Below are 13,268 nucleotides of genomic sequence, written 5' to 3'. Positions count from 1 at the left end.
GGTCGTTTGCGGCTGCGGCACCCAGGAGAACATCCGTCTCGAGGAATTTCCTCGAACCCAAGCCCCGCGCGCATTCGGATCGATTCTTCGTGAAAGCTGTCAACCGGAAGACAGCTTAGGAGGAAAATAGTCTCTCTGTAGGTAAGGCACTCACTCAGCTGCTTCAAACAATGTCCGTGGGGATCAAGGAGCTAGATGTGGAATGACGCTCGGTTCAGAGCGACGTAGCATGTGGTAGTGTACCCTGTGCTCACCATCAAGATGACCTGATACTTCAGATCTGCTGCGCATGCGCTTGATACAGTTTCGCCCTGTGAATGGACGAAAAATTCAAGCCATGACTTGCTTTCTGCTGCAATACCCTCATTAGCTGTCTGTATAGCAAAAAAGAGTGAATTTACAGCTGTCTTGCTTGAAGAGAGAGAGAGGGGCTTCCAGGCCTACAGCACCGGTGCCGAAACGTAATGATAGTGACCATCGACCGCTGTCGAATTTACTGCTCTGGATGAGATTGCACCGACTTGAGCGGTTATTTCAGGAGTGTGCTCCAGGATGGATGCAACATACCTTGACGTCCGCCTTGCAAGCAACTTTTATTTTGACGTCGTCGATCTGCCATCCCACGGTTATCTAGCCCCTCTCGAATGACGTGTCAATGACATGCAAGATGAGCGCTAGCGTGAGACGATGTTGTCGCTCTGGCCATGGCTGACAGTTTTGGTCTCCATCAAGCGTGTAGTCTGCTATACCGTTTCGTACTGAGCAGTCGATCCGGACAGAGCCCTTTGGAGCTTTTGAGACAGGTCAGCAACGTGTCCACTAGATATCAACATCAAAAGGGCGAATTCATCTCGCCGAGGATGGGGGATTGAACTCACACAGAGATACAGGATCCTTACTCACACAGAGATGCAGGACACGGCTTGAAGCAAAACTGGAGCGTGCCGCTCGTACACGAGAGTGAAGAGACGAAGGAAACGAGAAAGGAGAACAGGGGGAACGAGAGAACAAAGGGACCGCGAGAACAAAGGGAACGAGAGAACAAAGGGATCAAGCTCAAGAGGAGGAGCACATTAGAAGGTATGTGTGTTAGATGATACGTGGAAGACCGAAAGAGAGGTTCGGAAAGAGGAGAAGAAGGCATGATGGCGAGGGTCCCGCTCATCGCGGTCGATGAGCGGAACGTGCGCAACGCGAGCGCTGTTGCTGTGGCTCCCTCAACCTTCAGCACCCCAAGAAGCTGCGCTCGCACTGGATCTCGCCTCTCCTGCTTGGTAATGCGAGGTGGATCGCAGGCGCGTGAAGCCTCTTGCAACGGGCTCTTGGAGGAGGAACCGGATTTTTGCAAACTAGCAAAATTGCACGCTGATATCGGTGAGTCTGGGTTCCAGTAGAGTCTCGTCCCTCGGAACTATCGATTCGGACAACTTAAGGAGAACTCATGCCTTCATCTTTGACATGAGCTTGAGCAAAATCTCCGGAGCGCCCTCAATTTTGCCCAGGGGTCCCGAGAGCACATGCTTGAACGCAGGCACAAGCTTGACTTTCTCCTTATGACAGATCAGAAACGCAGCGTCATTCAAGTCAGCTGGATCATGTGCATGGCTACGCAGAACCTGAGAGGAAGAGACTAACCCAGTGGGCTAGCGCGTATGTGAGCGCGGCATCTTGTATCTCAGTATGATGATAGCTGAAGCTCGAGAAGAGCTCATAGAGTACCTGTTTCCGTCAAATGTGAACCCAGTGAGAGACTATCGGACCGATGCAAGCACGATTCCACGTACGTTCTCTGCTGTGAATCCTGCAATGATCGTCTCCTTTGCGAGGCTCTTTAGCTCTTCAATGTCGAGCTTGTCCGACAGCCGATAGATTGCGTGTGCAGAGGCTGGCTCAACCTTTACCGATGACGATTCGTAATTTCTTTTCTTCCTCGTTTGCTCGAGTAGCCAGCTTCGTCGACTCTGATTTTCAGCTGCAGACGTGTCGACTGAAGATGACTTGACGTGAACGACATAGTTCGATGCAGGCTCGGTAAAGGTAATTTCGTTTGTGTACAGCCAGTACACGAAGGCGCGGTATGTCTGATAGCTTTTTCGTGGCAAGTTTGAGGGTTAGTTGCTAGGACTAGGAGAGCAAACAGCAGGTGACATACCTCGAATCAGCAATGATGATCTCTCGCAGTGGTCTATCCTCAATCGCACCCTTAGCGGCTCCGCTCTGACCGGCACTTGCGGCGGGTGTAGGATTATCGACGCTTTCACCATCAACAGTCGGCTGAACATCTTCCTCGATTGTCTCTTGCCCCGGTTGACTGTCAATATCGTTGCCACCAGAATCAGGCGCCGTGCTGGCGTCGTCCTCGACTTTGTCTTCATGGTCCACATGAGGCATAAGCCATTCTCTGGAATCTTCATCGTCTTGCTCCTGTTTCATTGTATTTGGTAGAGGCGGAAGATCTGCGAGTTTGACTCTTTTTGACCCCTCGGAAAAGCCTGATTTGAACATGGTAGCGTAGTAGGGTATCTGGTCTGCAAGAATCGCCTCGTGCGCGAAGACCCGTCTTTCGAGGTCATGCCGACCATTGGGCCGGATCCTGAAGACAACGTCTGTTGATGTACTCTCGAAGAGTGCCTTCAATGATTGGTAGAGCCGCTTCTGAGGGACAATGTTGGTTTCGCGCAACGTTGGGACTGCACAGATCGTGACCTGCGCGAAGAAACGGTCGCTTTCGGCGATGGCCTTCATCAGAATTTCTGTGTCGAGGAATTGCCTCCAGACCCAGGAGCCCCTGGAATATTCCGATCGCTTTCTCGTCATACCTGTCGACCAGAAGACAGCTTAGGTCGTGAATAGTCTCGCTGGGAGTGGACCGCTCACCCAGCTGCCTAAAACAGTGACCACGGGTGTCGAGGAGCTAGACGTAAAATAATGCTCCATTCAGAGCGACGCAGCGTGTGGTAGCGTATTTTGGGCTCACCATCACGGTGAACTGAGATGCGAGATCCGCTTCGTCTGCGCTTGCTCCGGTTTCGCCGTCCCAAGTAATGTAAAATCGGAGCCATGACTTCTTTTTTGCTTCGACGTGCTCTTCAGCTGCCTGTGAAGCAATGCAATCGATTTTACACCGTTCTCGCTTGAAGGAGGAGAAGGGCGTGCGTGCCTACAGCGTCGCAGGCAAAGCGCAATTCTAGAAACCAGCGACCGCTGTCGAATAAACCGCTCTGTGCAGTCTCTCATCGGCCGGCTTGAGCGGATACTCAAGGCCTGTGGTCAAGGATTAAACCACCATACCTTGACGCAGGCCTTCGAAGCTACCTTGTTTTTGACATCGTCAATCTGCCATCTCACGGTGATCTAAAGTCTTTGAATGACGCATCAGTGACATAGAGGACGAGCGCTAGCGTGAAAAGATGCTGCTGCTCTGGCTGACATTTTTGGTCTCGACTTCCATCGATTCACGCACCGTGCAGCCTGCTTCGCCGTACCGTACTGAGCAGTCGCTTCGAACAGAGCCGCTTGGGGATTTTGAGGCAGACGAGCAATGTGTATGAGCGAAACCGGGGACGCGCGCGCGCCCAGCTGGTAGCGAATGCGATCGACGCGCTGCTGCTGCGGGTCCCGCAACCTTTAGCAATCTGCGCTCGCAAGCACAGGCATGCCAACGAAGACGCCAGATCGTGATCCGGCCGGACAAAATGGCGCGCTTGCAGCTCCAGCCGTGCGTACTCGGCTCGCCCCCACTCCATGTTTCATCATCGTCCGAACGTGAACCTGACCTCGCGTTCGTGAATCTCCAGTGGAGACAGTTCACCTTCTTTGGATCGACGCGGTATCCGACCGGTGCTGGCTCAGTGCGGGACACCCCCGAGGTCGTGCAGCAACCGCACCTCGTCTCAGCCATTCATTCGAACCCAACCCTCGACGACGGTCTCGTATTGCTCGCCGACTCGGACGGCAACTTGAACTGGATCAATGAGGACTGGACAGTCGAGCGGACGTGGCAAGCTTATGACGGAGGTCGGGTCGAACACATTGAAACCAAGTGGTGGGACCGACACAAGGCCCGCGCGATCGTGGTCACCATTGGCGTGAGTCTCCATTTTGTGCCAAGCTAGAAATCGCGAGCTTATGTGAGAGCACTCATTTAGGACGATGCTTCGACCCCGTTCCCCCTTCTCAAACTCTGGCTTCTCGTTTTGCCTTCGGCCCCGAGCGACCCTTCGACCTCGTTGGCTGTCGTTGCACCGCAACTCACTCTTCTGCGTCAGACTCCGATTGCGCCTACCCCGAATCGACCTTCGCCCGTCTCGTCTCTCGCGGTCTCGCCCTCGCTCTCGCACATCGTTCTCGGACTAACAGACGGCAGCGTCGTCGGCTACAAGCGGATCGACGAACTTATCGAAACGAGCCTGGTCGATCTCGATGCTGTCACTCGCGCAACAGAAACTGCCGCCGGAGCTGGCGCGAACAAGCGACTTCCGCAATTCACGGTCGGAGGGCTCGGCAAGCTGAGAATCATGTGGGAAGTGAACAAGGATCCAATCACAAACATTGGCATCGCCAGCTCTGTATCGACTTCGAGCGTACCAACCCTGTTCATGCTCACTACCTCGGAAGTCCTCGCGCTGGCACTACCGCCTTCTCGGGGTTCGAGCCGACACAAACACGCCACACCGACAGTACTCGATAGTCATGGAGCGGCAATTGGCTGCGCCAAGATCATGCGTCTCGGTCTGGGACGAGGAGTTGGAGAGGAAGGAGAAACTGCAGAGCGAATGGTCGTCGCGCGAGAGGAAGCGATCTACGTCTATGGCAGTGAGGGCAGGGAAGGCTGTTGGGCGTACGAGGGTGCGTCTCCCGGTTCTAACTCATGAGAGAGCGTCATCGTAGCTGATGAATCCTACGGATCCCCCACCTAGGCCCGAAATCGGCCATCTTTGCGATTCAGTCGACAGTGGCGAGCGGTTCGACCGCGACGCTCCATGATTCGTCAATCGAATCTCTCCCGACACCTTATCTTGCGATCATCACTCCGCCACAGCGCGCGTCCCTTTCGTCGCAGTCCAAGACGATCCGGCAACACGCTTCTCGCTCGAACACGAATCCCATGTCGGGCACTTCTCCTCGGATAGACTCGCCTGGGTTGTCTCAAGAGGAACAAGTGTCGAAAGTGACCATGTTTGATCCAGACAACAAATTCATCGCTTTCACTGCTGCCTATGGCGATGGAGGGGCCGTGGGAGGGGCGGGAATCCGGCAAATCTTTGAAGCATGGGGCTCTGTCTGGATACTGACAGATTCAGGACAGGTACGTATCGCCGCAGCAGGTTCTGGTAATAACAAGGCTTACGCTGACCCTCTCGTCTTGCACAGCTGCATCGACTCACGGAGCAACCGATACAGAATTCGCTCGTAACGCTGTATCAAAGGAGCTTGTACACGCTTGCCATCAGCCTGGCCAAAAGTCGCGGCCTGGGTCAGCCAGTGGTCGGGGAGATCTATCGAAAGTACGTCGACTTCCGGTCTCCGTTTCAAATGCAGACTGGCGACCCTGACCAAGCAACGACAGGTATGGCGATCATCTCTACGCCAAGGGGGACTATGAAGCATCGATGAGCTGCTACCTCAAGACCGTCGGAACAGTTCAAGCGAGTTATGTCATTCGCAAGGTACTTTCCTCTTCCGCTCGATTGTTTCACGGAGAACAATGGCCTAATCAAACGCTGCTGGCAGTTCCTGGATGCTCAACGCCTAACGCATCTGACATCGTATCTACAAGAGCTTCACTCTCGCAACCTGGCCAACAGCGACATCACCACTCTCTTGCTCAACTGTTACACGAAATTGGCGGACGACGAGGCACTCTCGCGATTCATCCACTCGTCCTCTCGCTCGAACGGTCCTGCTCGACGCGACACGAACGGCGAAGTGGTCGACGAGCCGCCCTTTGACCTCGAGACGGCGATCCGGGTACTCCGACAAGCTTCGTATTTCTCGCATGCGATCTGGCTCGCACAGCGCTACCACCTACATTCCGAGTTCCTACGCATCTCGATGGAAGATACGTCCGACTACCTCGGCGCACTTCGATACATCGGAGACCTAGCTCAGAGCTCCAAGGAGGAGGAGCGCATGGAAGCAGAGAAGAGCATGAAGCGGTGGGCAGGTCTCTTGCTCAAATGGGAGCCGCAAGAAACGACGAAGGTGTTGGTCGATATCTGTTGCGGGACCTCGAAGGGACAAGAAGTCGCTGCGCAAACGTTGCCGCCTGCGAAATCTCAGAACGGCACAATAAATGCTGACCGCCAGCGGGTGAACGGAGGAGGCTACGATGCCCCAGAAACGGCGAGCGCTATTGTGAATTCGACTGCTCGTCCTGACGCGGGCTCTACCCCTACTCCTCGAACTGCTTCACCAGAACCGGCGGAGTTACCGCCTTCTCCCCGACAATTCTTCGCCCATTTCGTCGACCATCCTCGCGAGTTCATTGAATTCCTCGAGCATATTGGCGCACGGCGATACGGCAAGACTATCGACCTGATCCGTAGCACTCCGAGTCTAGGTGAATCTTGCGAACCGCTTCCAACTCCTCGGGCCCTTGGCGCTCTCGATTACGGAGATGCCGAGACGCGTGACGAGCAGGCTGTGTGGAACACGCTACTAGAGCTCTACGTTACTTCCTTGCCGCCGAAGGAAGGCCAATCGGGAGAGGACGAGCAGGAACAGCTGCAGCTGCGGACCAAGGCGATCAAGATTCTCCAGGGCAGGGATACCCTACCCTACGATGAGACGCAAGCGCTTCTCGTATGCACGACAAAAGGCTTTGTCGATGGCTTCGTGCTCATCTATGAACTACTGGGCATGTACGAGGACATTGTACGATGTGAGTGATGTACAACACACTGAAGAGCTGATGAACACGGCTGACGTCCGCCTCGGAGCGCAGATTGGATCGATGCCTCGAGCGCATCACCCGCAGATACCTCTCATTCGGCTCGACTTATCGCGGCTCTCCGTCGTTACGGCCCTGCGGAACCTTCGCTGTACCGCGTCGTCCTGACTTACCTCACGACTTCGTCTGCTCTCCTCACGCACCACCAACCCGATGTCCTCTCGATCCTCGATGACATTGACGAGCACAGGATCATGCCACCAATTGAAGCGATCGAAATTCTCAGCAAGAATGGAACCGCCAGCATTGGCCTCGTACGCGAGTATCTCAAGAAACAGCTTGTCGCAGAGAAGCAAGAAATTGATTCGGTTCGTCCTCATCTATGCCGAAATCTCCTTCATCCGAGAGAAAGAGTTCTCAAATTATGCTTGTCCTTGCTCGACAGGATCAAGCGCTCATTGCTTCATACCGCACGGAATCAGCAAAGAAACAGAAAGAAATTGCCGAACTGTCAGATCCGAACGTTCCGCGCATCTTTCAGGTCACACGGTGCTCGGCTTGTGGTGGTCAACTGGACTTGCCCGGGGTCCACTTTATGTGCCGTCACTCCTACCACCAACGGTGAGTTTTAGTCGTCACCTCACTCGCAGTAGTGCAAGAACACTGATTGCGAGTGATTCGGAGATACAGCTGTCTCGGCGAGAACGAGACGGAATGTCCAAACTGTGCGCGCACGCATGGAGTCGTGCGTGAGATTCGCAAGAACAACGAGCAACTGGCAGGCCGGCACGATTTGTTCTTGTCCGAGATTGCCGACAGCGAAGACTCATTTGCGACGGTTGCGAGCGCATTCGGAAGAGGGTGGATGTCGATGGCAAGTACTTCGGCGTAGATGTACATTTCGTTCTGGGTGGAAGAGTCTTTCTCACCGCCGGATGAGCTCACCTGAGAAGGCGCAGGGCCCGTGCTTCGATTTCTTCTATGGCCTCTTCACCATGCTCTATCCTCGATATGATCATTTCGAGAATGCTGCGCTTGTATGCCGTCCGTCATATGCGTCACGAGTGTAGGCACGTCGCACAGAAGCGCGGTCAGCTAGCTGATTCGAAGGACGCTGTGTGAGAATATTATGCGGAAAGTCGGATCTCGACTTGGTCGCAGCTCAAAGCTGATTGCGTTGTCCGAGGGCAGTGGCACATCCTTGACGAGAGCGAAGAGTTATGCGAAATTGTCAGACAGGCGCATTCGCTCGGCTCGCCGGCGTGCAAGGTTCAGCGAACTTCGTGCGCGCGCGCGCGTGCGCGTGCGAGAGAACAGGCGCGTCTCTTTGCCTCACCTGGCTCGCACCCGCTAAGCCTCTCCCCGACTGCGCAGATACAGTCTACCCACTCAGCATCTGGCCTGTTGATCAGCCAGAGTGTTCATTCTTTCTTGGGAGGAGTCATCGACGCGCTCTGTTCTCCGCTCTGCCCAAACTCTCGGCATCTCCGAACTTCGCCCAAATTCACGTTCGAGCGCTCTCGAGAAGCGACAAGCCCGATAGACGCGCTGCACGACAAGTGGACACGTTCGACTGCTATTACTGCCCCCTCGTGCGAGAATTGGCATCGACATCTCGAGGACGGCTCGGATGGGACTCTCTCGGCTTCGATTGCTCGTGCCAACCACGCACGCGACTCGAGCGTTCCTCTACTCGACTCTCGTACAGACGGTCGTCGATTCGGTCATCGTTGCCGTCTTGCTCAACTCGTTCGAGGAGAAACTGTGGCAGACAGTCCTGCAGCGGAACGAGAAGAGTGTCTTGCCCGTTTATCTTGCCTTGTGAGTCTCAACCTCGTCCCCCTTGCGAATCGAGAGTCTGTCAGCAAACAGGGTCCCCCCAGCCACGCTCGAGGAAAGTTGGTTCAACACTGCCAAGACGCGCCTATAGTGCCCCTTGACCTCTTGCTTGGCGTGATCGTTGGCAGTTTGGGTGCGGAAAGGGAAAAGCGGTACTGGTCATGTCGTAGTTGTGTCGGAGGAGATTGAGACGGGGGAATTGAGATAGTCCGGTGCTGACGTTGGTCGCTGTTTTGCTTCTGCGACAGATTCGTCCTGGCGCATGTCGTTCAGCTCGTATTGGCATTCGACGCGCTCGTCGCGAAAAACACGATCCAAGTGCTCGCATTGCTCATTTTCAACACCCTCTTTGTCGTGTATGCGGCCGTGCAGGCAAGTTTTCCGCAATCGCTCAACTCGGCCGGCCACGACGGAGAACTGACTTCGACATCGCTGCCTGCAGATTCACGAAATCCGAGACTTGATCAATGGCCCAGTGCTCAAGATCCTGGTGTGGTTCATCCCTGGGTATGTTTCGAGGTTCCATCTTGTCGAGAACCGAGTTTCGCTGACGCAATCTTCGACCCGTACCTCAGTATGATTAGCCTGACAGAAGTGATCTACATTGCAACCATCTTTCCACTCTACAAAGAGTTTGGATGGCAAGTCTTCAAGCGCATCGGCGCAGACCGCAGGATCAAGCGGTGCTTCTTGTGGTTTCAAGTCTATCTCTGCATGTTGAAATTTGGTCAGTCTCAACTTCGCAGATCGGGCAGAAGAGGTGCTGATCTCTTGAGATGTGCGACACCAGACTATTTCTTCTTCATCGCCTTCTCGCTTCAACTTGTTTTTCTCGTTCCGACGCAAACAGACGCCGAAGTACGTTCCCCTTGCTCCTTCCTTCCGTAGGTTTCTTGCTGACGTTCACTCGACTGCAGAGATGGCTCACGATCGCAGCCCTTCCGGTTACGCTTCTCATCCTCGTGCTCGGCTACATCGCCGTCAAGAAAGAAAACCGAGTCTGGTTCTACGTGTTTGGAGCAGGGTGCGCGCTCGGATGCGCGTACTTCGTATACAAGGTAAAGAAACCTCGTCGAGCTCGTCTCTCTTGGGCATATGGGAATTTAGAACAACTCAGCTCACGGTTTGCTGAAATTGTTCGATTTTCACAGCTGTTCATCATCTCGAGGGACCGCAAGACCGATTACCAACTCGTGTTCAAATCGTTGACCGTGTTTGCATCGTTCTCGCTCGCGGCATTGTTGTGGACGAGCGTATCGGCACTCGTTTGCTTTCACAATTTCGGACGCGGGTTGAAATATCACAGTACGTTCCTTCTCCTCCCGAACCACCTTGAGTAAAGGGCCGATGAATGACGAATGGTGTCGTTTCAGTGACTCGACAAGCGCTCAGTTCGACCTCACAACTCGACCTGAAACCGAACGGACACGTCTCGGGAAGCGTGTACGGTTCGAAAATGAGTTCTCCCGCTTCAGGCATGTACGATGGGATGGACGAGTACCCTCTCAGTCCAGATGCAGGAGGAGGAGGAGGTAGCAAACGAGATCTACGGAGACAGCAACAACAGCAACAGTACAGGATGAGTCTAGATTGATCGTCCTCTCCGAGACCTTTTTTTCCGGATATTCGGTTTGTTTCTAGGATGATGAATGCTGGACCATTCAACGCCGCTCTCTCGTACTTGTATGCTCTGTTTTACACCCTGTTGTGTCTGTCTACTCTACTTTCCTCTCATCCTGGACACATTCGTTGTTGTGCATTGTAAGATACATTCCTCTCGACTTTGTCGACCACGAGGACTTAAGCATTTCGAGCGGAAAAGAGAATGGCAACAGGTTCTTCTTGTTCACGAAAATACACAAAACTTCAACCTCCCACTCCTACTCGTACCCTTCATAGATCCCCATTCCGGTATTGACGACCATACCAGAACCTCCAAGTCCTCCATTGATCGATCCTTGTCCACCTAAAAGACCTGTCCCACCCACACCTCCAAGTCCTGACACTCCCGATGTCGTGACTCCGTTCGCATTCGCAGCTGCACCGGAACCAGAATTGGCACCTCCACCTCCTCCTGCAGCTTCTTCTTCCAACCAATCGAGTGCGACCGTTCTGACGACTTTCCACATCCCTTTCCTCCTACGTTCGACTTCGAGAACTCCGTCTCGAATCTCGGCGAGTCGGTTCCGGTACTCGAGCGTGTCGGACAAGAACCGATGTAGATCCCTGAAAATGAAAATCGAGAACCGGAGGAAGGGGAGTCAGAGTCGTTTGACATGTGTCGAGAAGAGGAGAGAGAGAGACTCACGTGAGACAGTGATGTACGAGAGCTTCTTGTTCATTCCGACTGAGACTTTCAAGACTTGCTACACCTCCTTCTTCTGCCGACTCGCCAGGAGCAGTAGCAGATCCATTTGACGTAGCCGGATTTGTACGAGGTGGGACGACTGGATCCGACAGGAACAGACGTTTGACAAACGTTTCAGAATCGATCAATCGATGAGCGTATTCCGGAATGTCCTCGACTGCAACGGGTTCGAGTTCTTCCGAACCATCTTCATCGTCGTCAGGGTCGAAAGGTGCCGGTTCAAGATCTTCTCCTTGCACACCTTCCATCGGTACAAGTTGATCCGATTCTTCTGCAAAAGACTTGAAACTGTCAGTTTGTGTGCTCGATCGCTAGATGCGGTGTTTTGCGACTCACCTAGCGAAGACAATCCAAACGTGTTGGACTGACCTTCGACGTCTGATCCCGAGTATCCGAACGAACGCAGTCCAGTCGTCGATTTGACGTTCCTGCCACTGCGCCTCAACGGTTCCTCGCTCTCGGTTTCTTCTGCTTCTCCCTCTCCTGCTTCGGGAGCTGCAGCTGCTGTTGCTTCTGCCTCTTCCGTAAAGAGTGCGGCCGTCGTAGCTGCTTCAGGTTCATTCCCTTCGGCTGGGACATCCGGGTTCACCGCTGCTTCGAGCGGGTCGACTACATCGGTAGGTGGTGGTCCGGCCCCTTCGAGGGTTTCATCAGTCGTCTTCGACAACGTCGGAACAGTCTCAGTGGGTTCGGGATCCTGTTTTGGTTCAGTCGCAGCCTCGACAAGTGCAGGAGGTGCGGTTGGATCCACCGGAGCGTCGTCGGGCCGAGGTACTGGTTTAGCATCCGGTTCACCAGACTCGGTCATGGGCACATCGGAAGCGACTGGGTCAGTCGGAGTTGGTTTCGGTGCGTCGTCTTGATGAGGTTGTTCCAATTCGGTCGGTGGTGCAGGTGCAGGTGTAGGTGCAGGTGCGATCGGGGTCGAGTCGGTCGTCTCGGCAGGGACAGGGGTAACGACAAGTGGAGGAGGTGGAGGAGGAAGGGGAAGACATGGCAGAGAAGTCGGGGTCGGTAGTACCGAAGGCAAGAGGGTATCTCCCTGCGCAGTCTCGGTTGCCGGGAGGGTGAGCGCTGCGAGTCGCGTTCGTTCGAGTTCTTCCTGTTCCTGCTGCTGTTGAACAACTCGCTGTTCCTCTTCAAGCTGCGCGCGAATGCGTTCCTCTTCCTGACGTTTCGCGACGAGCGCGTCGTGCTTGTCCTGAGCGATCCGAGCGCGTTCGAGTTTGCGCACGCGTTCTCGTTCGCGACGAGCGGTTTCCTGTTCTTGCTCGCGAGCTTCACGACGCGCTCTACGTTCGCGTTCCCGCTCGTCGTCTCCGTGCCAGCGCCACTCGTAACCTTCACCCGTGAGGCCGGTACAGACGCGGCGGAGGGCGCTCACGAGTTCACCCTCCTGTTCGATCAAACGGGTCGTGCTCTCGGACAGGAGGTGGAAGGTCGGGTTCTTGCTCGAAAAGGTGTGTTGGACGTGGGGCAGGAGGATCAGGTCGAGTGGGGACTGAGGTGGGAGGGGCAGGAACGGGGGAAAGGGCTCGTCCGGGTCATTCGGGGTGAGGGGTTTCGGCACGAGCTCGAGGTTCGGAGCGACGAGGAAGCCGTCGCGTGGGTCGGCGGACGACAGGTCGTTCAGTTTGCGACGCTTGAGGGACGCCGAGTCGGACGCGGGTTGCGGGTCGAGGTGCGAGTGATGACCAAGTTTGGTCGGGTGAGTGAAAGGGGCGTGCGGGTCGAGCTTGTGGCCGCGGTTCGACACGGCGATCGGACGCTTGGCAGGGACGGCGGGCTGGCGTACGAGCGAGGTCGGGTACGCTGCGAGCACCGCCGCCGAGGACGAGGCGAGAGGCGGCGAGTTGGGCGGCGAGTCGTAGTATTCGGCGTGATCTTGGCAGGGTAGTGAGCTGTAAGGGAATCCAAGGTCAGCTCTGAGCGAGGCAGGGACGACGCAAGACGGACAGCATGGCGAGGTCGCGTTCCTTGAGCGGCACTCGCTTGCCCGTGCGTGCCGTACTCGCAGGCGCAGGCGGGCCCCCAACAGTTGCCTGCGCGCCGTTCATGCTCGCCATTTTGAGGTTCAGTCGAGGCGAGTGGATGTCGAGCGAGACGACTAGTTCAACTGCTCGCTTCCTCCACTCGACTCTCTCCTTCACAGCACAGCCATACTGCCAG

At 54.9% G+C, this 13,268-nt stretch overlaps 4 protein-coding genes across 4 annotated transcripts; 2 read left to right on the top strand and 2 right to left on the bottom strand.

Annotated features, from left to right (window-relative positions):
• Nucleotides 1-1,439: 1,439 nt before the first annotated feature.
• On the bottom strand, nt 1,440-2,433 carry JCM15063_005633 (uncharacterized protein; the record flags this gene model as incomplete). Its single annotated transcript, XM_076675854.1, has 4 exons — nt 1,440-1,550; nt 1,636-1,719; nt 1,785-2,088; nt 2,153-2,433. The coding sequence occupies 4 exons, from the start codon at nt 2,431-2,433 to the stop codon at nt 1,440-1,442; spliced, it is 780 nt and encodes a 259-aa protein (XP_076536993.1).
• Nucleotides 2,434-3,655: 1,222 nt separating this feature from the next.
• On the top strand, nt 3,656-7,784 carry PEP5 (tethering complex subunit PEP5; the record flags this gene model as incomplete). The annotated part of the gene is made up of 10 exons (XM_076675853.1): nt 3,656-3,718; nt 3,798-4,088; nt 4,149-4,848; nt 4,920-5,308; nt 5,374-5,507; nt 5,570-5,669; nt 5,734-6,883; nt 6,947-7,260; nt 7,338-7,513; nt 7,583-7,784. 10 exons carry the CDS (start codon nt 3,656-3,658, stop codon nt 7,782-7,784), a joined length of 3,519 nt encoding a protein of 1,172 aa, XP_076536992.1.
• A 738-nt stretch (nt 7,785-8,522) lies between these two features.
• JCM15063_005631 (uncharacterized protein) lies at nt 8,523-10,325 on the top strand (the record flags this gene model as incomplete). The annotated part of the gene is made up of 8 exons (XM_076675852.1): nt 8,523-8,713; nt 8,980-9,085; nt 9,174-9,238; nt 9,307-9,458; nt 9,522-9,589; nt 9,649-9,789; nt 9,883-10,036; nt 10,105-10,325. The coding sequence occupies 8 exons, from the start codon at nt 8,523-8,525 to the stop codon at nt 10,323-10,325; spliced, it is 1,098 nt and encodes a 365-aa protein (XP_076536991.1).
• Nucleotides 10,326-10,611: 286 nt separating this feature from the next.
• On the bottom strand, nt 10,612-13,165 carry JCM15063_005630 (uncharacterized protein; the record flags this gene model as incomplete). Its single annotated transcript, XM_076675851.1, has 4 exons — nt 10,612-10,957; nt 11,040-11,370; nt 11,436-13,000; nt 13,056-13,165. 4 exons carry the CDS (start codon nt 13,163-13,165, stop codon nt 10,612-10,614), a joined length of 2,352 nt encoding a protein of 783 aa, XP_076536990.1.
• Between the last annotated feature and the right edge of the window lie 103 nt (nt 13,166-13,268).

The sequence above is a fragment of the Sporobolomyces koalae genome, assembly GCF_050403365.1.
Source record: "Sporobolomyces koalae JCM15063 DNA, S_koalae_JCM15063T_v1_ctg2, whole genome shotgun sequence".
Taxonomy (NCBI): Eukaryota; Fungi; Basidiomycota; class Microbotryomycetes; order Sporidiobolales; family Sporidiobolaceae; genus Sporobolomyces; species Sporobolomyces koalae.
This window is presented reverse-complemented; position numbering and strand designations above follow the sequence as displayed.